At 34.5% G+C, this 25,281-nt stretch overlaps 3 protein-coding genes across 3 annotated transcripts; 1 reads left to right on the top strand and 2 right to left on the bottom strand.

Annotated features, from left to right (window-relative positions):
• Nucleotides 1-3,112: 3,112 nt before the first annotated feature.
• Nucleotides 3,113-11,731, top strand: LOC110692987 (DNA (cytosine-5)-methyltransferase CMT2-like). The gene is made up of 21 exons (XM_021870077.1): nucleotides 3,113-3,565; nucleotides 4,043-4,080; nucleotides 4,185-4,290; nucleotides 5,557-5,664; nucleotides 5,986-6,105; nucleotides 6,309-6,402; nucleotides 6,664-6,857; nucleotides 6,947-7,012; nucleotides 7,117-7,368; nucleotides 7,515-7,573; nucleotides 7,659-7,725; nucleotides 7,836-8,165; nucleotides 8,644-8,712; nucleotides 8,805-8,891; nucleotides 8,961-9,048; nucleotides 10,293-10,408; nucleotides 10,499-10,600; nucleotides 10,787-10,830; nucleotides 10,933-11,002; nucleotides 11,100-11,203; nucleotides 11,300-11,731. The coding sequence occupies exons 1-21, from the start codon at nucleotides 3,326-3,328 to the stop codon at nucleotides 11,475-11,477; spliced, it is 2,532 nt and encodes an 843-aa protein (XP_021725769.1). The 5' UTR covers nucleotides 3,113-3,325; the 3' UTR covers nucleotides 11,478-11,731.
• Nucleotides 11,732-12,361: 630 nt separating this feature from the next.
• LOC110693099 (altered inheritance rate of mitochondria protein 25-like) lies at nucleotides 12,362-15,505 on the bottom strand. The gene is made up of 11 exons (XM_021870224.1): nucleotides 15,071-15,505; nucleotides 14,527-14,628; nucleotides 14,364-14,405; nucleotides 14,206-14,250; nucleotides 13,905-13,970; nucleotides 13,755-13,811; nucleotides 13,606-13,667; nucleotides 13,410-13,530; nucleotides 12,989-13,066; nucleotides 12,767-12,882; nucleotides 12,362-12,401 (listed from the first exon to the last, which is right to left on the bottom strand). The coding sequence occupies exons 1-11, from the start codon at nucleotides 15,503-15,505 to the stop codon at nucleotides 12,362-12,364; spliced, it is 1,164 nt and encodes a 387-aa protein (XP_021725916.1).
• Nucleotides 15,506-17,905: 2,400 nt separating this feature from the next.
• LOC110692986 (altered inheritance rate of mitochondria protein 25-like) lies at nucleotides 17,906-25,263 on the bottom strand. Its single transcript, XM_021870076.1, has 12 exons — nucleotides 24,929-25,263; nucleotides 24,235-24,686; nucleotides 23,350-23,436; nucleotides 22,866-22,907; nucleotides 22,709-22,753; nucleotides 21,169-21,234; nucleotides 21,022-21,078; nucleotides 20,714-20,775; nucleotides 20,505-20,625; nucleotides 19,345-19,422; nucleotides 19,138-19,247; nucleotides 17,906-18,397 (listed from the first exon to the last, which is right to left on the bottom strand). The coding sequence occupies exons 2-12, from the start codon at nucleotides 24,658-24,660 to the stop codon at nucleotides 18,364-18,366; spliced, it is 1,128 nt and encodes a 375-aa protein (XP_021725768.1). The 5' UTR covers nucleotides 24,661-24,686; nucleotides 24,929-25,263; the 3' UTR covers nucleotides 17,906-18,363.
• Nucleotides 25,264-25,281: the final 18 nt, after the last annotated feature.

The following is a 25,281-nucleotide window of genomic DNA, read 5'->3' as shown; positions in this document are numbered from 1 at the left end:
AAAAAAATTATAAAGTGTTTTTTACAACAAAAGGGTTATAAAGGTGTTATTTAACAAATTTTCCTATAAAAAATTAAAAGAAAAGTTTAAATTATTAAAAACATGTATCATACACCGTACAATAATTAGAATACAGTTGTACGTTAGTATTTCTTTAGTTGTTCTACTTTGACTTGTGTAGATACAAACCATTACAACTTTGACTATTAGCATATATATAATTAACTATCTTCGAATATAAAATTAAAAAAGCTATATTTTAACAGTGTACATTGAGAAAAGCTCTAGCATTTTACATTTTTACACAATAATTTTTTTAATTTAATTTTCCATATTTGGGTAAAAAAAAATGGTTAAAAGAAGTTTTGTAAATAGTGTCAAAAGACAAAATGAAATCGCTATTAAAAAAACAGAGGGAGCAAGATTTACTTAGACTAGAAATTTAAATGAAGAGGAGTGAGTTTTCCTCATCTACATGTCTCTCGAAACACATTTAGTCTTAGATCTCTACTCATGTCATTTAGTTTATCAAATCAAATCAATCAATCTAAGTAGTATATGAAGTTATATTATTACACCATGTCTAAATAATCACAAATCTAGTTGAAAATCAATATTAATGGCATAAATTAACAAAATTAACAGCAATAATCAACAAAATTTTCTTGAATCATAGGCATTGTATAATTGTAAATCTGCCTTAAAAAATAACCAAGAAAATTAACATTTTTGAAAAAGACAATTTTTTTACTTTAATTTATGTTATAAAAAAAAAATCAAATCAAATGAAAGAGTTTAATTTGAACTTAAATTACATTAAAAAAAAGTGAAAATATTAGAAATTGAAGGCATTACTTACAACAAGGGTCAAATTGGATTGTTAAAAACAAAGCAATGACATGCAACTTTGAATTCATATCTGATAAATGGATTTAGATTGTGCGGAAGCAATGAGAGATACAGAGGTAGAAAAGAGAAAAAGTAAAATTAAGAAAGCGAGGAGAGGAAGTTGAGTAGAAAAGGTCGATGAAATCAAGAGATTGAGAAAGAAGATGAGAAGAAATGTGGAATAAGGAAGAAATAGAGAAAATTGTTGGGAGAAGAGAGAGGGAGAAAGAAAAAAAGTAGAAAACTATAAGAGATAGAGAGCGTGTGAGATATCACTGGCTAAAAAGAAGAAGAAAAAAACGGCAAGAAGAACCATCAAAGCCGGTTACTTACCCTTTTGGCCAGAGTTCTCTCTCTCTCTCTCTTTTTTTTTTTTTTTTTTTTTTTTTTTTTTTTTTTTTTGTGACGTCTTGGCTAGAGTTCTTGTACCAAGGTAATGATGAAGAAACCCCCCTTTTTTTTTTGTTACTATGAGTATTTTACTATATTGTGTAAAATAAATTAAGATATTTTATGACAAATTTTCCACTTTTGATTGAGCGGTAAACCCTTCATATATTTTTTCTCTTAAAATCCCGCTTTCTTGCTCAAATATTAGGGATTTATCTATTAAATAACACTTTAAAAGAAGATTATTACAAGATACTAATGCTCTCTTGGCAAAAATAGTAGAACATCAAACTTTTAAGGTAACATATTTTCTTGACTTGATAAGTTCAAACACAAAAAAATAAAAGAAAAAAAAGGAAATTTTGTTAGAAAAAACCATTTATAACAACTCTTTTGTTGGGAAAAATCTTTTAAAAATTTATTGGCAAAAAGAAACCCGATTGTAATTTATTTTTGTTGAAGACAACCAAGACTCGTATTCCGACATTGACCTGGTCTTTTCCGGCGTTGACTCTACATGTGCAGGTCACGTGACCTCCTTTTTACTAATCTCACCCAATTTCTTCTAATTTCCGCTAATTTCCCTCTAACTCCCTCGTTTTTATTTTTCCCCCTTTTCTTCTAATTTCCCCTATCTTCTTTGTTGAATTGAAGATCTAACAAGGGCATGATTTTTTGAATTAATCGCAAAAATAGTTTTCGGGAAATAAATTTGACCAATGATACACTAACAGAGTTATTGAATTGTTGCCCAGTTCATCATATTTAATTTGTAGGTATATTAAAAATTAGGGTTTTTTTGCCCCTTTTTTAATTTGCGCTAATTACTCTTATTTATTTCAATTATGCAGCATCCATGGCTCAATCCGTTTAACTTCTTTAAACAAGACGCAACTTCTACGCTTGCCTCCTTTCTTGCTTTGCTCATCGCCGTGGCAGAGCAATTGAAAAAAAAATCGGAAAAAAATATACCCAGAAAAAGAAACCCGCATCAATTAAATACAAAGCAATAATTAAACTTACAATTTATGGTGGGTGAAAATTATCTTCCTCGATTGATTTCCAGCTTCAGAGTGACGCCATAACAGAGCGCAGTAGAGAAGAGGATTGAATACCTCGTTTTTGTAGAGAGAGGATGGAACAAGGAGGGAAATTGGAAGAAAAAGGGGGAAGAAGAAAAATTATGACAGACTTAAGAGGGATATTAGGGGGGAATTAGAAGAAATTGGGTGGGATTAGTAAAAAAGAGGTCGTGACCTGCACATGTAGGGTTAACGTCGGAATGTGAGCCTTGGTTGTCTAAACAAAAAAATTTTACAGTCTGGTTTTTCTTTGCCAAAATATTTTTTAAAGTTTTTCCCAACAAAAAAATTGTTATAAATGGTTTTTTCTTACAAAATTTCCAAAACAAAATGATTCATGTTTATTTCTTTTTGAAACATAACATCACAACTGATATATTATCTTTACTTACCTCTATCTACCTACAAAAGGAAAATTTAACAAGAACGCATCAACCTTTGCTCCGTTCTCCCAAATTGCACCAACCTTTAATCTGCCCAAAATAAACCTAAATTTGTAATTTTTCTCAAGTAGTAAAGGTTGATGCATTTTGGGAGAATGGAGCAAAGATTGATGCGTTATTGTTAGATTTTCCTTCAAAAAATTCAAATCAAATCTCAAATTACAAAAAAAAACTCTATAATAAAAATAGAAAAGTTAAGACGAAAATAATATAATCAACCATAATCAACATCAGCCAAGAAATGCTAATGATGTTTAACATAATCTAGCTAACTAAGCTTCAAACCAAATTAAAGTACATTACTTCACAATTTACATTGTACTGTATTTAGTAAGACTATTTCGAAATACCGCTCTCGAACTTAAATATGTTTTGACCATTAAAGTCAAATACGCCGCTCATATATCTCCCTTAAACGTTATAAAAACCCCAACAAAATCCTAAAATACCCCTATTTTTTCTTCCTTTTTCTCTCTCCTCACTCCTCTAAATTCTCAGAGCAGCTGTAGTAGAGTGACGAAAATGGCGTCGGATCTAACAAATTCCGATGATCCGATGATACATCGGAAGTCACCTAGGTTGTCTGTTGAAGGAGGAGGAAAGAGAGATGCTAAATTGACTGATTGTCCTGCTTCCGGTGACAAACAGACCAATAAGATAAAGAAGAAAAGGGGTAATTCTGCCTGTGTTTCTTTCTTGATCGGTGACCCAATTCCCGATAAGGAAGCTCGCCGCCGGTGGCCGTATAGGTATACGAATAAGGTACATTGTCTTAATTTTACATTTTTTTCTTTGTAATTTTAGTTTATTTGATTAATTATTAGTTTAATTAATTGGGTTTATTCTTGCTTAGTTTTTCAAATGCATGCAATGATTTAAAAAGAAATCCAATTTTCTTTAAAGATGGGATTGATTTTATTTGTTGAGTGTTTTTTTTCCCTATTGTTATAACATTTTTTTTTTAAATGTACAATATTATGATAATGAGGGTGTAAAATTGAAATTGGGCAGTTGATAATTTAAGTATTAATCGTGTTATCATAATTATTCTATTTAAAAATGGAGGGAATTATATTCTCAAATTTGTATCTAAAAGTTTTGCTGATTTTGCACATTTTGGGAAAAAAAAAGAAGTTTTGTTTTGTTGGGTAATTTTATTTTATATAGTAATTTAAGACCTGTTGATTCTGGGGTTATAAAGATTGATCATTTAGTTGAAATGCTGTTTTTTTTTTGCAGCGCCAAAGAAATAATAATCGAGGGAACTCGATTTCAGTGTAAGTGAACAATCATTTAACCATGGTGCTTCTTTTTGTTGGTGGTGCTTATTATTATTCAATTTGTGTTTATATAATTGATGTGTTTCCATGTATTTCCACAGTGATGATGATGATGAAGATGAGTTGATTTTGGATGTAAAATGTCACTATTCGCAAGCTGAAGTTGCGAATTGTATTTTTGAAATTGGAGATTGTACATATGTAAAAGTAAGCCTCCATGCTTTTCCTTTGGTTATCCTATTGATCAATTACTATGTCCGGGATTTTCAGAAGAAGATTCTTACAATCGTCACTTGTATTACTTTGTTATTAACATTTTACGATGTGCATTTATGCATGTGTATTGAGGTGGGGGCTTGAGTGTGGATAATGAGTTAATGACCTTGGATGATTGACTACTAAGCCAAGCAAAATGCTAATATACTCCTGTGTCCTGTCTGATCGCAGCCTCTTTCAAACACATGATTGGTAGCTTACCAAGATCTACTTTATTGGTATAATTCTTTAGAAGAATTCTCTAGCTATAATAATAGAAATCTGATAGTGGTCTTGTCAAATGGAAGGGGAACATGAAAGAAAACATGAGAATGGAAGTTGCTCCTGCTATGAAATGTGATGATTTGTAATGTTAGGGTATCTGGTCTGCTAGTAGGATTGAGAACGAGGAAATGCAAGTATGCTAACCTTGAGGCTTAGTTGGGGAGATCTCCTCCACGTTGAAGTCAGTGTGGGATGCCTTAGTTGATTGAGCGTGTGGAGGGGTATTTAGTGACTCTCTGTATGATCTTGGGACACCTGGGCTGGGGTGGAATTAGTCTTTGGAGGGTGCCAACAAGACAAGCTGCTACCATGGGTGCTTGTGGAGTTGTAGGCTACGTTCATGGTTGCAGGGAGGGTTAGGTTTTCTGTTGTCTTAACCATACTGGAATTGTATGATAAGCCATAAAGCCCCCACGTTTAACTAGCCTCCCAGAATGGCTCCTTTGATCTCTGTAAATCCTGATATTATTTTGGCAGGTTGGTGGGCTTCGTACTTGTGGATCACAATGTGATTCATTCCTCTGTTATGTGAAATGGGAATCTTTTGAGAGAGGCTTGTTTCATTTATCGAAAATTTGGTGCTTGGACCCACGTGGGTACTTCAGTGCTCTGAAGAAGCTAAGAATGTTGATCTTTGTGTGCACTCCAGAGCTTCCTAATCCAGTTTCAAAGATCTAGGAGGGTGGGACATAGCTAGAATGTATAAATTCTCGGTGTGGTTTTGAGTTGATTATTAGAGGCCTAAATGGAATTATGGACCAAAGGATGGACATTATATGGCGTCTTATGGTCTCATGACTCTCAACTCCTTGAAATACTTTCAAGACCATGCATATCTTATATTCAGTGCTAAACACCATTTTTAGTCCTTTTAATTTTTTTTTTATCCATTTCCTCTTTATTCTTTCCTCACAAACTATCTATGTTTTGTAGGGTGAAAAACGGAAGAAAAATTTTATTGGCAGGATTGTAGAATTCTTCAAAACCGTGGATGATGAAGATTATTTTCGAGTTCAATGGTTTTATAGGGCTGAAGATACGGTAAAGTTATAAACCTCTTAGGGATTTAGTTTTTCTGTTGCATATTAACTCTGTTTATGCTTCATTCTTTTCCCTGCCTTGCAGGTAGGTAAAAAAAAAAAAAGACACATAAGAAAAATTTACTGAGTGTTGATTCTGTAGCACTCATTTGCTTGCAGAAATCTCAGTCAAATAGTCAATACAATGGCCTTAACCTTTTGAAAAGTTCTTGTTTTTGAGCAACTTGGAAATAAGTTGGCTATTTTCTTTTGTCGTCGTGATTGGGAACTTTAAAGATTTAAGAATTGCAACCTTTGTGTGATTGCTTTGGCTCCTTTTCAGGTTATAGATGATGAGGCAAAGCCTCATGATGAAAAGCGGTTGTTCCTTTCGGATCTTATGAATGACAACCCATTAGATTGCATTGTTTCAAAAGTCAAGATCATACAAGTACCACCAAGTGTATGTTCTCTAGTCATGTCTTTTATCGTAAATGATGCATGCTATCCTGAAGGTTGTGTCTTCTTCTGAATTTCAACTTTTAGTTGATTGCAGTTACAACAGTAGGTTCTTGCTGACATCATGATACCCATGCTTTTGTGTTGGCTATATTTTGATTATGTTACTTTTAATTTTGAAGTTTTTTGTTCTCTTTTACCTGACAGGTGGACTTGAAAACAAAATCCCTTTCTGCCTTTGACTTCTATTATGACATGAAATACTGTGTGGACTATACCACTTTTTCTACAGTTGTTGATGGTAAGTTGATGATCTTGACTGAAGGCCAGGATATGTTAAGATCTCCTTCTTTGAGTTGCATCTACTGCTGTTAGTGTGTTAGACTCTCATCACAGTGATAAGCATGAACATCACCAGATAAATTACACAAGCGATAAAAACTGAATTTTTGCCTTCTTTACTTGAATACTGTGTGGGGAGTGATGCTAAAGCCAATGAATTTAAATTGACTTGGTTGTATCTGGTTGTCTTGACATTGAAGTCCTCTTTGGTTGGTTACAGAGGAACCTGGCCTTTCATCAGGTGATAACATGAAGAAGATCCAAGCAAATGGACTCAAGCCTAATTTCTGGAACTTTTCTGCCCATAAGCCAAATAAGTCTGACATGGCATTGTTAGATTTGTACTCTGGTTGTGGAGGAATGTCAATGGGACTATGCCTAGGGGCTAAACTTGCTGGAATTAATCTTAAAACAGTAAATTGTGGACCTTGTGATCTTTTTTTGGTTTCTAACTGCTATGATTTCTTTCGTATTATTAAACTTATTTCATTGCCTTATTCTAGAGATGGTCTCTTGACATCAATAAATCAGCCTGTGAAAGCTTGAGGTTAAATCATCCCCAAGTACAAGTCAGTAAGCCCAGCTTTTACACTGTCAAGCTATGCTTTAATTTCATTGGCTGTTTACCTCTTTGAGAAAGAAGGATGTGTGTTCTTATATTATGCCATTACAGATAAGAAATGAGCCAGCTGAGGAATTTCTTGGCTTATTGAAAGAGTGGGATAAACTCTGTAAACTTTATGTTGGTAACTCTAGAAACAAGAGTATGTCCTCTCCTAGAGTTCAAAGCCAGTTGCAGTCTCCGAAAAGTGATAATTTGAGGAGCAAAAATAAAAAATCATCTGATGAGTATGAGGTTGCTTGCCTTACTGATATCTGCTATGGTGATCCCAACGAAAGTGGCAAACCTGGACTTCATTTTGAGGTTGGTTTGATTTGTCAAAATCCATGAGCTTGCTAGTCTTATTGATATCCTCCTTACTGTTGCTGCTGATGGTTGTCTTTTGGGAAGAGAGGGGGGAGGAAGTGGCTAATAATAGTTGACTTTGCTAATTACCTTGGTGTACTTAGGTGCGTTGGGCTGGTTATGGCCCGAGTGAGAGCACATGGGAGCCAATTGAGGGACTAAGGTATGCAAGTTTCATGTTGTCAATTATTTTACTTTGCTGATCATTGATATTTGCTTATTGATACACACAAATGCGCAATTTTTAGTAACTGCCAGGAGCGAATACAAGAATTTGTTCAGAAAGGTCATAAACTTGGGATTTTGCCTCGGCCGGTAAAGTATTTAGGGTTATGCCATCCTTTCACCATTTGATTTAGATCTTAATTAATCAATTTGCTAATTTCAAAAGGGGTTACTTCTTTATCTTGCATTTGGATGTGCAGGGAGATGTCGATGTAATTTGTGGAGGTCCTCCATGCCAAGGAATTAGTGGGTATAACCGTCACAGAAATGTTGATAACCCTTTAGATGATGATAGAAATCGCCAAATTGTGGTGTTTATGGATATTGTAGAGTTTCTCAAGCCAACCTACACATTGATGGAAAATGTGGCCGACATTCTGAGGCTTGCCAATGGTCAGCTTGGAAAATATGCAATTAGCCGATTGGTTCAGTTGAAGTATCAAGCAAGTCTAGGAATTATGGCTGCTGGTTGCTATGGCCTTCCGCAATTCCGCCTACGTGTTTTCCTATGGGGAGCTCATCCTAATGAGGTTAGCCACTTAATGTTTGCCGAATGGGAAAAGAAATTCAGGCAAAACAATGAAACATGATTACATGACCAGTACACCAGTAATACATAGTTATAATAATTTTTTTTTTTTTTTTTTTTATTTGAAAAGGTAAGAAAAAGAAACATTAGTCATGTGGCGATGTATACGTAAATAACGTGATAAATGATTGATGGTGCATGTTTGTCAATTACTAGAATTAGCTTGGATCGGGATCACAGGTTTAAATTTTTTTTCTAGCATATCTACAAGATATTTAAGAAAATATGCCTACTTGGACTGTCAGTTAGATGATTCAGTTGGATTATATAGGGTTCTTCAGAAGCATAGGTGGGGTTTTCTATTCATCAGTAAAGTTCAAAAATTAGTTATCAATGCTGAAGAAAAACACAGAAAATATCTCTAAAATTGCAGAAACAAGATTATGAATTTATAACATAATTGTTCATGTACTGTACAGAGATTACCGCAATTTCCTCTTCCTACACATGATGTGGTGGTGAGATATGGTGCGCCATGTAAATTTGAGGTATATATCCTTTTTGTGTATTTCAATAATATTACTTATAGCTGCTTTTCTATAGTGTTGTATCCTTATTTACTATGATATTTGATGTGAAGCGCAATGTTGTTGCATATGATGAGGATCAGTCTCCTAACCTTGAGACAGCTCTTAAACTGGGAGATGCTATTTCTGATCTTCCGCCGGTAATACCTTTACCTGTCCTTGTTCATTCGTCCTTTTGAATTCTTGCTCACTAAAATTTTCCTCAAAAGGTGACAAACAATGAAGTTCGAGTAGAGATGTCATATCGAAAACCTCCAGAAACGGAGTTTCAAAAGTATATTAGATCAAGTGAATGTGGTAAGTATTCCACATTGTTCTCCATTTGAGCCACCTGGACTTAATCTTGTGATTCATATATAGGTCAATAGCCCCATTTTTTTGTTAAAAAACTACTTTCTCGTTTGACTCCTACCTAGCACTAAATTGGCATTCTATGTGGTTAAATTTGCTCTTCGTATAAACCCTTGAGATTCTAGCTTTTGCTTTCATTAATCATTACTATATTTTAGCATTATCCTTATCTATAGTCTCGTCCTCCAATATAGTTTCTTCTGCAACAGCATACACCGGGGTTCTCATCTTGGCTAGACCCTGTTACTTCATCCAATGTTGTGAATTGAAAAAGACTCAAAGCAGACCCCTGTTACTGTCCAATCATGATAGGGAAATCCTCGATTACTCCCCCACAAGTCCCCACCTTTGGATTGGATTCATGTCTCTATACATTGTAAATTCATACAAAGTACTCCCTCCGTCCCTATTTTGTTGCCCCATTGCCAATCTTTGGGTCAAACTTAAAAAACTTTGACCATAAATTCCCGTTATTCTATAAGTAGCAATATAGTCATGTGGGATATTGTTTGATTTGTCATATTGTATATTTTATTAATATAAACTTTTTATAATTTTACGTGTATGAAAATTGAGATATAATTATTTTTTAACATGTGTCTTTGAGACCATGAAAAGTCAAATGGGGCAAAAATTTAGGGACAGAGGGAAGTATATTTGAACGTGGAATTTCCTCTATCATTTCCCACCAAATCTTATCCCTTGGCACCTTGGAACTTTTAAGCCTTTTACATGTGAAAGAAAATCATGTGCAGATCCTTCTTCCTATCCATATTATATTTCCATTTTTTTCTTAACAGACATGTGACTTCCATGATATATCGACGCTATCATCCCAGCATAAAACCAAATAGTTTCTCTAGACTGCTTGTATATATCCTCAATATATGTATTATCACTCTCTTCCAGTACTTTATCTCCCTATAATTTATCTCCTTTTAAAACTTTCCAAATCTTGTTCTTAATAATGGATTCATTAACCAATAATACCAATCGATATTAACCTTCCTCAGACACCTCAAAGTCTCAATGGGAATGCCATATGGATTAGATGAAATCGTGAATAAAGGAATTTTTTGGAAAATCGTGTTTATTAAAATCTTATTTAGTATTTGTCTATCCCATTCTGGGATAGGTCATCTGGATAGGAGTGCATCTTATCTCTGTCTTGTATCATTTAACTGCTGCAGATATGCTCAGTACTCCTGGTGCCACAGCACGGAAAAAACCTGTGCTTTATGATCACCGACCACTTGAATTAAACGAAGATGATTACTTGCGAGTTTCTAGAATCCCTTTGAAAAAGGTTGAAATTCAAGTTTTAAATTTCATATAATTCCTTCCTGTAAAACATCATAGTTTCTTTCATAAGTTCTTGGAATTAAACATTTTGCAGGGAGCAAACTTTCGAGACCTACCAGGTTTAATTGTTGGAAGAGACAATGTTGTTCGTAGAGATCCAGAATCAGATATAAGATTACCATCTGGAAAACAACTGGTAAATCTACTGTACATCTCTTTGCCCTACCCAACTCCTCTTTTCTCTACATAATGATTTCCAAAAGTAAACTATGAGTATGTGGAAGTGGAATCTGGCTACCAACTTAAGTTTTTAATGTCCTACATATGGCTACTTCATAGGGCATCCTGTATCCCTTACTTGCACTCTTTTCTCATTGAACAGGTTCCTGATTATGCAGTAAACTTTTGTAGTGGAAAATCACTGAGGTATTTGGATATATAATTTATAAATCTGATAATTACTTTAATAACTGTCCTTCAAAATGTACTTATAAAATTCCTTCTGGTTTGCATGACAACCCTGTAAAGACCATTTGGTCGACTTTGGTGGGATGAGACAGTGCCCACAGTATTGACGAAACCTGATCCTCACAGTCAGGTAGACCTTGAAGTTTTATTCTTCTTTAGCTTATAACGTGGCCCAAATTTTTGATCGGTGTTGGAGAATTATGAAGTCCAAATGTGTCAATTTATAGGTCATTTTGCATCCAGAGCAAGACAGAGTTCTCACTATTCGCGAGTGTGCAAGGTTACAAGGTTTCCCAGATTTTTACAGATTTTATGGGAGTGTGAAAGATAGGTTGGTCCATCTTTATTCTTCATCAGATTTTGTTTTATAGATGCAATCTGCAGCTTCCTTGAATGAATTAATTATATGTATGTTTATTTTTGGTAGATACTGTCAAGTTGGAAATGCTGTTTCAGTTTCAGTTGCCAAAGCTCTAGGGTATGGTCTGGGCATGGCGGCACAAAAGCTGACTGGGAATGGTCCTCTCATGACTCTCCCACCCAAGTTTGCACACACCACAATAGCTGAACATTTGAAGTCGTCAATCAAAGAAGTGACTGAATAATTTTCATTTCAATATCTGACATTGCTAATGTACTGTAGAATTATGAACTGTATGATTTAAGTGATTATTTTCTGATTTGACTTTGTAATCTGCTGTAATTTCCTTTCTTGAGCCTTCTGTGTAGTTCTGAAGTTTCTTCAGTGGTAACACACAAGAGTCGGGGAACCTGTGATAAGTAGATTGACAATTTGTACATTGTTTTCAAGTTTGGCAGTTTACTAATAATAATGTGCTCTATTTTCTTGGTGCTTAAATTTTTCCTCTATTGTTTTGGTACAACTAGTATTCCAACATTTTAAGGTAAAAAGTTACAAGACTTTCAGTCCAATCACATATATAACCCTTGAAAGGGGGAAGGTAAGGCAATCGCAATCCCACTCCCAAGCACAAGTAGATGGCGAGACTTGAAACAGTGACCTAAAAGTCATGAGGTGAGCTCTCTTTATCAAGCTTGCTTGGTTTAGTACACCAACAATATGCCTAGTAAAATTTAACATAGCAGTACAAAACTTGCCCTTAAGCAGCAGAATACTAAATTCTTATAGTAGTTGGAACTAGGTATGATTAACTTGGTTAGTTACCAAGAATGGTAATCTAGCAGAAGCTAATGAGTATCTTTTCTCAGTTACATTACCTACAAAGCTATTAGTGCATAGTAAACAGAAATGACAAGGAAACATAAACAACGCAGGCAGATAATGTATTCTTCCAGGCTTCCATCCCATTGCTTCCATATACAATGTCAGTACAGTTAGGTGTATGAGTGTATCAATCTTGAGTAGGCAGTTCCCGAAGTATACGAGGGACCTGAGACCATGAAAATAGATTCCTCTAATTCATGCTTGAAATCTGCTCATAAATCCAGAATGAGATGCCACAGTATTCTAGTCTTCTATAATGATATCAAGTAGCCGATATAGGATCCTGTAACAACAAAGTGATGTAAGCAGATAAAATGTGCATCATATCATGCAATAAAATAAATTCTGTTATGAAACCACCATTTCTACGCTTAAAGATGATCTAAAAAAAAAAACCAAAGCAATAATGTTCAAGGTATGTCGTTGAACCATTTCGAATATTATGGTCCTCAGGAAGCTTGATATGTGAAGGCACATTTAAGTACACATCAATATTGGATTGCACACAGAAGGCTCATATAGATTTAAATTGATCACTTTTAGTGAACCATGTAGCTTATAGGCTATGGCATACGGATTACAAGGGCTTCTAGATGTGCACACAAATATAGTTACAGTAATTGCCCTTAAAATGAAAATTCAGCTTACCAGCTCCCGCTGCCACCATTTTGGGAGAAGAAATCATTATCCAGTGACACAGCAAGAGCTAACACCACTGCTCTCTCTGAAAGGGTCAGTGGGCGCGCAATTTTTAAATCCTCAACCTGCGGAGAATGTATAGCAGTATAGGATAGAGAAAATTTTAGCAAGAAAGACCAAACTCTGGCACAATTGTACATAAGTTGCTCTTTCTTCAGTACAGCATACTACCTCTTCTGCAAGGCCGGTTTTCAATGCAGGATCAGAACTCTCAAATCTAATTACATATTGTCCAGCATCTGTGAGCAGCTAATACATTGTAGTGAAAAAGTTCAGTACAACAGAAGCAGTGATAGAGCACAACAGATAACTCTCAACAGTTAGAGCAATAACATCCATCATTAAACGAAAAAATCAGTTGAAGATGTCCCAATCCCAACTCCCAAGCCAATATTTGCACCATTTTTTTACTTATTGGGAAGCATTTAGCACAAAGAATACAACATTCATTACCCCAAATCAGGGTACTGAATCATGATCCCTCAAATAAAAATTGTGCAGACATCAAATACAACTGCCTTTGTGTTATTTTTACCCGATTCCTCAATATGACTCACATTTAGATTGAGTGAGCATCAGAAATAGAACAAACCTCAAAACCGAAACCTCTCCAATTACGATTTATGTCAGCGAGCACATTACCATCAAAATCTTTTATTGTATATGTCCAATTCCAAAAACCAGGATTTTCAACCACAGCAAACTGCTTGTTCCTACATAATTCAGGCCTGATATGAGGGCTACTAAACTATCAAAGCAATGAAAGTGTACAAGCAAGGAAAGCTTACCCCAAATATAGATCGTAGATTCTCTTCCACGGATGCCATCGTTGGTGTACAACACCAATCTCCTGTACACAAACATTAGTGTAATCATAGCAATGTAATTGCCCCAGACAGCTAAAGATGGAGGTGCTTAAAAAAACAATCTGGCCTACCTTTCCGTTAACCTCAGCATATATTGAGCTCGTAATCCACCAAAAGAGCCTACAAATCTAGATTAAACGTTGAACAAGTCCACAAGGTTAACAAATTCAATTGCAAAAATGACAAAAGTAACCACTGTAGACATAAAGATAGAATTATACCCTGAATAGCTCAGTGCCTAATGCATCAGTTATGTATGCAACAAAGGGACGTCTCTTACGAAGAAACTGCAAAATTTTAAAACAGCAATCCATTAAAACATATCCTGCTGTCAAAATATCAAAACATATTCAGACTCAAGTTTTCACTCTGCACAATTTCCATGTACAATACGGGATAATTCGTATCAGTTAGTTAGATGAACATCAGTTGTCTCCTACTCTCCTTTGAAGATAATACAGGAAAGATTGCAAAACTAAACAAGATTGATTGATAATATACACATTATGATGGATTTGTTACCTGTCTCAAAAGAAAATGACTCTCTTCGTGGATGAAACCAACAAGCTAGATAAAACACATAGAACAACCCAAGTAAGAATTCTACAATGACTTCTTATTCCTCCAAAAACTGACATTAAAATGCAACAGAAATTCAAGCAAATGCCAAGTGCACTTACAGTCTGAGGGTAGCTTACATCCACTATTGCATACCGATTTTGCTGCAAGGGATATTCAATAACCGTTCGTTATATAAAACTAAAAGAAATACAACAGCAAATCTTTAAGTAAGTTTAACCAAATCTAATCAAATCAAATCATCACAATGTGTAATAAATGAACAAGACAACAAATCCCCTGCTCAAAGCCAAACGCAACGTCTGCCCATTCTATATCTCGGGTAATTAATAAATTTGCTCTAGCAAGAAGAGAGGAAACTTGAACCTGCAAAATTCACATAAGCATTATAGATTGTTAGCACATAAAAAAAACCAGGTATTTAAATGTAAATGCTCCAATTCAAAACAAAGCAAATTCAAACACAACTCATATATAGTCATGCAAATATGCAATCATACATGATGCTATCCAATAATGGGAGTGATTCAATAGAAACAATACTCCCTCCGCCCCATAATACAGCTCTTGTTTTGTGAAATTTACGGAAATTACATTTTATACTCCCTCCGTCCCAATTTCCAATTTTAGACACAGATTATTACATCATGATACAATAACACTTCAGCTCTAGTAAATGATCACAGAATTTACCATTTCACAAAATTGAAACGAGGTAATGTATACATATAGCAAAGCAAACTTAAGCCATATTATGTAAATGCAAGATACAAAAACCCCATCAAAAAGAGACAGAGAATATTTATACCTCTTCAGGAGAAGTAGGTGCCAAATATCTACTAATAGATCGACTAACAAAGGGCTGCTGAAATACATGAGTTCTTAAACCACGATATTTTCTATTCCTATAATTCTTTATCCTTTTGTAAACCATATTCTTTCTTTCCTTTGCTTTCTCCAATTCCTTGTCTAAAACCCAAAGCCGAGCAAGAAAATCCCGGTCCAAAGCCGGCTCCTTTCGAACAAGGCTATGCTTAAACCGACGAGGTTCCAGCATTGGTACAGGATGTTTGGGCATTTGGGATTTTCCATCAAAATCATATAATTGAAATAACCCAAGAATTGAACTTCTAGTACCCTTTACAATGCCAGTTTTGCTAAATCTGCTAATACCCTTTAACAAACAATTGCTTGAGATATTACTCTTAAAAATTTGCTTCATCAAATGCCTACTCCAACTCATTTGCATATATTTGGCAAATAATTTCCTGCAATTGTAAACAACAAAAACTTAAGTTGAAGAGCTGGAATACAAAATTTGAAGCCAATTTTAAACACCCATTATCAGTTATCACATGTATAGATGAATGACATGATTTTCCAAGCTTTATTGAGCAATTTGTTGGAAATAAAGAGAGAATTTTATGTAAAAACATTGCTGTAAGTTACATGAATGAATGAAGAGAGAAAAAGAAAGAACCTTTAAACAATTCAAAGCATGCAAACGCCTGTTAAAAAATACAAACTTGGAGAGCAAGTCTTGTTTTGTTGTATAGTGACCTTTTTTTTTTTATAAAGGTAAGAAAAAAAAGAGGACATTAGGAGACTCTGCTCACGAGGGGAATTGTTGTATAGTGTTAGTTGAGACGATTAATACAAGAGGGGGGGTGAATTGTATTAAGTTCCTAGTGACTACTTTTTGCGGATAAATAAACAATGCGTATAGGAACTTAATCAAACACACAGTTTTTACGAGGAAACCTTCCAGGGCCCAACTGGAAGTAAAACCTCGACCCTACCTTAGGGATTTCAAACACAAAACACTTCACTATAATAGGGAAAACACCAAGTTACAACCTATTAGACACAGACCTTTATTTCACAAGTTCCTCACTGGACTTGCTACTTGATAGGACCCTATCCTACCCAATCTAAGTACCACACTTAGATTCACTCGTACCACTAAAGTACTACACGTACTGCCAAAGTACAAACTACTTGTACCATCTAAGTACAAAACTACTCGCAGCCTCACCAAAAGACTTAAACAAAACTGTGTAAAAAACAAACTATCAAATCACCCAAATAACCCAACCAATACAAATACACGATGCCTATTATGCTAGGTAAGCAATGCACGAAATTCGAAACTAATATGATAAGTTAAAAGCTTGGTAAACTTACTCGTTTAAAGCACTTAGATTTCTTCACGCATAAACTCACAAAAACCTAAAATATTTTGCTCTCTACTATTTATACAAGTAACACTTGTATAGAAAGTAGGTTTTCTAAAAAGATAAACATGTTAACTTAACTTATCTTTTAAACACGGTTTTTGTAAATCAAGTAGCATAAAATCTTTTCTGAAAATAAGTATAAAAGATTTTTATAAAGAAAACTTATCTTTCTTAATAAACTGACTTTAAATAAAAAATAATCCTTTTTGTTACGAAATCTTTTCCTAAAGTCTATCTTTTATTATCTTCCATATTTATTTTATTTACCAAGCAAACTTATCACGTTTCTAATAAATCTCCTGCACTAACCTACTTACCATAATTACAATAATTTCTAAGAATAAACTTTAACAATTATTGCTGCGCCGCATTCTGATCAGATGAATTACTTGGGCTTCAAGCATATCAAGTTCCACCAAAGAACTTAACAGCTAGTCTTCGAGTTCCTGTTAGGGAACTTAGTTCTTGTTAGAGAACTCTTCCTCTGATTTGTTTAACTTCTTCAATAAAGATCTTCTTCATGTCTTCTTAGATTCAGACAGATCTTCAATCACCAAGATTATTCTGCACCTTGACTAATCACACACTAGAGAACCTTTATTAGATGAGTTTGCTTTTAGTTTAAGTTCCTCATCATCAAAACCTTTATGCTTCAACATATAGTGACTTGATTAATCGTAACATCGTTTAACTTTATATACTGTATTTAACATTGATGGAAATTATTTCTTAAGTCAGCTTATAAATTAATTTGTACATAAGGAAAATATTAGTATTTTATCGAAAATAAAATTCTAACCCACTATTTTCTCTTACAAAATTTATTCAACTTTTTAACCTTAATAAAAATTCCAACTTTTTATAATAAGTGTCGTTCATTGTCTCCTGTCCGGGCTAATCCTACAGGTTTATATAAATTAAATTACAAGGTATAACATGATTAGATTAGATTGATAGATGCGAATTTTTAATTAGTTCTTGCTAAGTATGCTACCTCTTTAGCAAGACACAATTCTGAATATTAATGAGGGTGCAAGATTACAGGGTTTCCCAAATTTTTACAGATTTTTATGGGAGTGTGAAGGATAGGTTGGTCCATCTTTATTCTTCATAAGGTTTTGTTATAGAGGTGCAATCTGCAGCTTCATTGAATGACTTAATACCTACTCCGTACGCGATGTATGCTTGTGTAAACCAATAAATATTCCATTATTAATAGGAAAATAAGATTTTAATAATCCCAACTTTGCTCGATTTTCTTTGAATAATCCCACCTTCGATTATTCTGAAAAAATCCCAACTTTGGGGTGTGTTTTCTTCTAACAATATGCCTGGTGAATTACAACATACAAAATGCTTGCCCAAATACACAAGGTTCAAAGTAATAGGAACAAGATATCAGTATCTTAGTAACCAAGAATGATAATCCAGCAAAAACTACTGAATACCTTTTGTGATTTTGTCATAAATTGTGAATTTAGTTCTATTTTGGACAATACATTCCATAATGCATATTCGTTATTCTAAGGGAAGTTCCACCCTCCCTAAAAAATATTCCAGAATCCGCCTTTATACACAGTTTATTAGTAAAAGGTAAAAACTCACAGTTGTATCAGTAATCAGTAGCAACCTTAAACAAAACAGGCAGATAATGTGCTCTTCCAGCCGATTCTTTGATTTCTCGACCACACAAATGAAAAGCCCATTGCTTTCATTTACATTGCCAGTACAGTTAGGTGTATGAGTGTATTGTCATTGTGTACACAGTTTCCGAAGAAGGTGACAGGCCAGAGACCATGAAAATAAATTCCTCTAATTCATACTTGAATCTGCTTGTATTTCCAGCATGAGATGCCACAGTATTCTACTCAGTGACAATAAATGGGACGCCCAAGAACCTGGTAACAACAAAGTAAAATAAGCAGCCAGAATGTGCATATCATGCAATAATTAAATTTTGTTACGTAACCACCATTAAACTATAGAGCAGATCAGCAGAAGGCAGAAGTAACCCAAGTACAGATTAATAATTTTGCTATTCTTCTCCACTTCCTAGGCTAGTCAAGGTATGTTGATGAATCATTTTGAACATTATGATCCCTCAAGAAGCTTGATATGTGAAGGCATATACACATCAATATTGGATGGCACACAAGAGGCTCATATAGATTTTCAAGCAGGAAAAATAAATATTAATTATCATTTACAAAGGCCACAAGCTACATGGTTTATCTTGAATCTCAATTTTATATAATATTCCTTTTTAAGGCTACATATGAAGCCCACATGATTAGGCCAATAGCATAGACAAACACGGTTGTTCCTAGAAATGCACCAACATAGAAAACACGCACACACCATAGGCCACAAAATAGCCCGCATTTTGCTCCTTTTCTTCACCCTCTTAAAAGGTGTGCTTGTGTTTCAGGATGGGGAATTCCATGTACAGAAGTAATTTCATCCACAGTACCATGAGAAAATCAATAACTCTCCAGTCAAAGCTTAAATATGGTGTGACATTTATAAATGCAACTTAAGATAGTAACTGTAGCTTGTAGGCAATAGCACAGTACAGATTGCAAGGGCTACCAGAAGTGCATGCAAATAAAAGTAATTTCAAAATAAAAACTCAGCTTACCAGCTACCACCATGTCGGGAGAAAAAGTCATTATCCAGTGACACAGCAAGAGCCAACGCCACTGTTCTCTCTGAAAGGGTCAGTGGGCGGGCAATTTCTAAATCTTCAACCTGCAGAGAAGGCATAGGAAAGAGGGAAAATTAATGAGCAGGATCTAAACTCTTGCACAATTGTACATAAGTCTATTTTTTCGGTACAACATATTACCGCTTCTGCAGGGCCGGTTTTCGATGCAGGATCAGAACTCCCAAATCTAATGGCATATTGTCCGGCATCTGTGAATACCTAATACATTGGAGTGGAAAAGATCAATACAACAAAAGCATCGATTGACTATAACAGGTAACCCCTCTAACTAGTTAGAACAATAACATAAATCTCTAGATGAACAGATCACAAGTTATTTCTATTCAAAAGTCCAGAAGACCACAACAGTTGAAGATGTCCTATGCCAATATTAAATTCAGCCAATCACTGAAAAGGAGTGATTTCCTAAGACCTAGTGGCAGGTTCAGTACACATATACACATCAACACAAGCAAGCGAAGACACAGCATCTCACAGATGTATTTTTAGATTTTTTATAATTGTCCCTGTGTCAGAGGAAGAGGGGGAGATAAAGGCCACAAAAAAAAAAAAAAAAAAAAAAAAAAAATCAACAATAGGGCTAAATATGACACTGTGGCACAGAGTAGATTTAGTTATTGGCACTGTAGCACAGAGTAGATTTAGTTATTGGCACGATCTCTTTATTTCATGTCAAAATGTAAATTTGAAGCCTGGCATGTCATATTACGCATGCAGAACTTCTAACCCTTAAAAATTGATGTAAATTTTCTTCCAATTCTTCAGAATTTGAAACATGCAGAAGCTTGCTTCTTTTACACACAAATTAAATAATCATGTTGAATGGTATTCCTTCTATGTTCAACACAACAACAGAGCTAAGAAATTGATGATGCAGATCGAAGCTTTTTACCAACATAAACAATACAATATTGCTAAGAACTAATAAAGTCAGATCACCTCAATCTTAGCATTTGTTTTAAACTTTTAAACAGTACTCCTAGTTAGGAACGGGTACTGAGAATGTAATCCACTCAAAAAATGTATAACAATTTTCACATAGGCCACTTTCTAAAATCAATTTGCATAATTTGTCAACTAATGAGGAAGTATTTAGCACAAAGAATGCACATGCATTACCCCAGATCAGGAGGACTGAATCATGATCCCACATATAAAAAGTTGTGCATAAATCATATACATCTGGCTTTGTGTTATTTTTACCCAATTCCTCAATTTGACTCCCAATTAGAATATAGCCACTTAGTTGAGATTGAGTGAGCATCGGAAACAGAACAAACCTCCAAACCCAAACCTCTCCAATCACGATCAATCTCCGCGAGCACATTACCATCAGCGTCCTTCATTGTAAATGTCCAATTCCAAAAACCAGGGTTTTCAACCACAGCAAACTGCTTGTTTCTACGTATTTAAGGCATGATATACGAGTTAAGGGCTACTTAACTATCAAAACAATGAAACTAAAATTGTACAGGCAAGGTAAGATTACCCCAAATATAGATCATAGATTCTCCTCCAGAGATGCCATCTTTGGTGTACAACACCAATCTCCTGTTCACAAACATTCATTTCAGAGTTGTCATCTTAATGGAAAATTGAAATCAGCACTAGTTTTCAAATTATATATCATTAGACAGGAAAATAAGTGAAACCTGTATTGAGAAAGGGTCATCCAAATGGAAAAGAGTACTTAGAACCACAGCAATAGTTTTGTAGGCACGAACTTCTAACATTTTATAAACTAATTGCCTAAGAGTGCTAAATATCAGGGTACTTTAGAAAAACAAAATGGCATACCTTTCCATTAACCTCAGCATATATTGAGCTCGTTATCCACCAAAATGGCCGACGAATCTAGATTTTACATTGAACAAGTCCACAAAGTTAACAAATTTGCATGTGAAAATGATAGAAACCACTTTAGACGAAGAGAAAGAGTTATACCCTGAATAGCTCAGTGCCTAATGCATCAGTTATGTATGCAACAAAGGGACGTCTCAGACGAAGAAACTGCAAAATTGCAAACCAGCAATCCCTTAAACATTTCCTGCTGTCAAAACTTTGAACATACTCAGAATCTATTTTTCACTGTGCTCAATTTCCATGTGCATATGGGCACATCCATGTGCTTATGCGCACAGTTAAAATTGCTCGGAATATTTTCTGATGTTAGGGTGTCGCCAGTGCTTAGTCATTGGATAATTGTAGTCACAAATGCAAGCTCATCATCTCAAAGAAGGTAGTTATCTTAATAAAATTCAAAAACTAGTTCAATTCTATCAAAATTAGCTAATTTGGACTGGACTTGTAAACTTTAGACTTGAATTCGAGACATCCCTTTAGAGGACAAAAATCTAAGATTTAATGAAGATACTTTCAAACTTCAATCTGAAGTTTTGGATTATGCTGAATGTACTGTACGAAGTATATTTCAAATCCAATTTCCACTTTCTTGACTGAGAATGAGCCTATTTCAATAAACTTTAGGCCATCGAATACATATCCTTCTAAATCCACCCTTCCAAATATTCGATGCTCAAATATTTGAACCACTCCTTCTGAGTTCAGAAAAGAAAAAAAAAGAAAAAAAAGCACCAATGCAAACCATTAAATTACATCAGACAGCCATAACCTTTTCCTTTACAGAGATAGATTAAGAAGGGTAAGAAAACAGGTGCCTCTTTTGTATCAATTTGCATATCTCCTGCTGAATGAACACTGTTGGTCTCTCTGAAAAACAATTCCACTCTTCGAAATCAATTGTCTTATATTTTCATATGATACTCCTTCCATTCCAAAATACACAATACACTAATTGAGATTTAAATTATTATCTTCCCCATCATATATATCCTAAACTATATATTTTCAGTGTTTAACTATGTTATTAAGGATGGTCAAATTTAAGGACACTGCAATGTAGCATATGCTTTTGAAGGAGAGGATAATGTAATGGAAAGCAAGATGTTCTACATCAGGCGTCACGACATCAGTAGCATTGTTTAGATTTTTTTTTTTTTTTTTTTTTTTTTTTTTTTTTTTTTAAAGCATTACTTGTCTTCTATGAGGATTATTAGGGGAAGAAGCAAAACTAAACGAGATGCAAGGAAAAAGGTAAGCAAATGGCAGTAGGAATATAGCTTATTGATTGCACAAGTAAAAATTAATGCTTTATAGTGTTGCATGATTCTGAGTCAAATCTGATCATTTGTTCAACAACTGTCTCAATTAAAAAGTTCTTATATATATTGAATTTTCCAACAGCAACAAAAAACGGCAGTGGTAAATGAAATACGGAACCAGGTTACTGTATTTAGCCATTAACTATTTTCAAGGCATTTAAAAGGTCCTGTCAAGGAAAAAGGTAAGCAAAAGGATCTCTTACAGACCAAAACACGATAAATAAATGTAACATAATGACTGTCATAATATTTTTTTTTGAACAAAGACTGTCATAATATTTAGATAATGATGGATTTGTTACCTGTCTCAAAAGGACATTACTCTGTTCGCGGATGAAGCCTACAGGCTAGATAAACACACAGAATAACCCAAGTCAGAGTTCTACAATGACTTTATTTTCCTTTGGAAACTGACATTAAAATGCAACAGAACTTCAAGCAAATGCCACATGCACTTACAGACTGAGGGTAGCATACATCCACTATTGCATACCGATTTTCCTGCAATGGATATTCAATAAGTTTTCATTATAAAACTATAAGAAATATAACATAGCAACAACTTCCAGGTAATCAAGGGTCTGGGAATGATTAATGCCTGAAATCCGCATTTTTAAAGATATAAAATTCTGACAAATATTCATGATTAGCATACTCCATAACAAATTATTGGTGGTGCTTAGCTTGGGGTGGTACTGCACTGGTCAAAATATTGACAGTGCAGAGATCATAGCTACAAATATCAAACCAAACTCCATAACTTTAACCAAATCAAATCATCACTTTGTGTACGCTAAGCAAACTATAACATTGTTTGTGGTAGTTTAGAATTTGACCCAGTCACTTTGGGCTTTGTTTCTTTCCAAGTAAAATGTTCCAACTTCACACTTTTATAATCTTGTTTATGCACATATAGCAATTACTGAACAAGACCACAAATTACCTGCTCAAAGCCAAACACAAGGTTTGCCCATTCTATATGTCGGGTAATTAATAAAGTTGCTCTAGCAAGAAGAGGGGCAACTTGAGCCTGCAAAATTGACAAGCATTATAAATATTTAACATATAAAAACCAGGTACTTAAATGTAAATGTTCCAATTCAGAAAAGCAAGTTCAAACACAACACATAATCTTGCAATCATGATGCTATCCAAAAGTAGGAGTATAATACTATACAATAAGCTAATATACCATAGGCTATCACAAATAACACCCTCCAAGTACAAATAAACAGCTTATGATATCCTGTTCAAAAGAAAGACATGTGCATGAGATATAATAATGAAATCAGACAACCATTTAACTATTAAACACAGCCTAAATGATTTCACAAAGTTATTAATCCACGATCCATATAAAGGCTATATGTTTCATAACTGGGTTTGCAAATTAAGGGATGAATATGAAACAATGATGTATGAATGATCCCAAGCCCTGTTCCAGGAATAGCTTAACTGATACACCACAAAGTCCAACCCTTCATAGATGCAGATACCTTCCTCATGACCCTATCAAATCAACAAAACAAGGCAAACCATGCTTTGACTTGTTAACCTAGAGACATACAACATTACAACAACTTGTTCCCAAACCAAACAGACATTGACCAATAAAACCTTCAGCCCAAATTTTCATTCAAAAAGCCTCATGATACTATACAGTTCAGCTATGTCAAATGATAACAGAATCCACCAATTCACAAAATCGAAACGAGGTAATGAATCCACCATTTTATGTAAATGCAGGATACAATAGCTCATAATAAGCACAAAAGAACACACCACTCAATAGCTAACTCAATCAAAAGGGGACAGAAAATAATTTTACCTCCTCAGGAGAAGTAGGTGCCAAATATCCGGTAGTAGATTGACTAACCGGGGGCTGCTCGAATACATGTGTTCCTGAACCATGATATTTCCTATTATTACTTATCCTTTCATAAGCCATTTTCTTTCTCTCCATTGCCTTCCCCAATTCCTTGTCTAATACGCAAAGCCGAGCAAGAAAATCCCGGTCCAAATCCGGCTCCTTCCGGGCACTATGCTTGAATCGACAAGATTCCATCATTGCTACAGGATGTTTGGGCAATTGGGGTTTTCCATCACAATCAAACCCTCCCCCATGTAATTGAAATAACCCAAGAATTGAACTTTTAGTACCCTTTACAATGCCAGTCGTGCTAACACCCTTTAACACATAATTGCTTGACACATTATTCTTAACAATTTGCTTCAAATTCTTACTCCAACTCATTTTACATAAATTTGACAAACAATTTCCTGCAATTTAAACAATATAAACTTAAATTGAAGAGCTGAGTATACAAAACTTAAAGCCAATTTTAAATACCCAGTATCAATTATCACAAATATAAATGATTTTACAATCTTCTAAGTTTGATTATATTGAATCATTATATCGATTTCTTGAGCAATTTTTGGAAATACAAGAGAAAAATTTAATGTATAATTTATACTCCAAAGTCAGTGAAATGATAAGAAAAAATAAATAACAAACAAACCTTTATTAATATTCAAGCGGGCAACTTCTGATGATCGTCGTAGTAAAGCTTGGGAGAGAGATTTCCGAGGAGCAGAAGAAATTAGAAACCTCTCGAACTCTTTGGCCAATCTGGGTTTTTCTCTTTCTTTTTATTTTAGGTGTTATTTCATTATTAATATTTTCAATTCTCCAAGATGCAATATTCAACTTTCTTTTACATTATAAAAAAACGTCTACTCACGAGATTATAACTTAATTTATCGAAAAATAAAAAATAAGAAAAATTGATATCCATGAAGAGGCCCATATCTTGATGCGTCGGGGTAGAATGACCTAGAGAGGCAACATAATCTAATGTTCGATTTCCTTCAC

The sequence above is a fragment of the Chenopodium quinoa genome, unplaced genomic scaffold (genome assembly GCF_001683475.1).
Source record: "Chenopodium quinoa cultivar QQ74 unplaced genomic scaffold, ASM168347v1, whole genome shotgun sequence".
In the NCBI taxonomy this organism is placed as follows: Eukaryota; Viridiplantae; Streptophyta; class Magnoliopsida; order Caryophyllales; family Amaranthaceae; genus Chenopodium; species Chenopodium quinoa.
This window is presented reverse-complemented; position numbering and strand designations above follow the sequence as displayed.

Coding starts and splice junctions, on each gene's coding strand:
- LOC110692986 (XM_021870076.1), bottom strand. CDS start 24,660: ATGAGTTGGAGTAAGAATTTGAAGCAAATTGTTAAGAATAATGTGTCA. Junction 21,079..21,168: donor TAGGCACTGAGCTATTCAGG/GTATAACTCTTT, acceptor TGTAAAATCTAG/ATTCGTCGGCCATTTTGGTG. Junction 20,776..21,021: donor ATGCTGAGGTTAATGGAAAG/GTATGCCATTTT, acceptor GTTTGTGAACAG/GAGATTGGTGTTGTACACCA.
- LOC110693099 (XM_021870224.1), bottom strand. CDS start 15,505: ATGAGTTGGAGTAGGCATTTGATGAAGCAAATTTTTAAGAGTAATATC. Junction 14,406..14,526: donor AGCAGGGGATTTGTTGTCTT/GTTCATTTATTA, acceptor TATCCCTTGCAG/CAAAATCGGTATGCAATAGT. Junction 13,668..13,754: donor ATGCTGAGGTTAACGGAAAG/GTAGGCCAGATT, acceptor GTTTGTGTACAG/GAGATTGGTGTTGTACACCA.
- LOC110692987 (XM_021870077.1), top strand. CDS start 3,326: ATGGCGTCGGATCTAACAAATTCCGATGATCCGATGATACATCGGAAG. Junction 5,665..5,985: donor TTTATAGGGCTGAAGATACG/GTAAAGTTATAA, acceptor GCTCCTTTTCAG/GTTATAGATGATGAGGCAAA. Junction 10,601..10,786: donor TACCATCTGGAAAACAACTG/GTAAATCTACTG, acceptor CTCATTGAACAG/GTTCCTGATTATGCAGTAAA.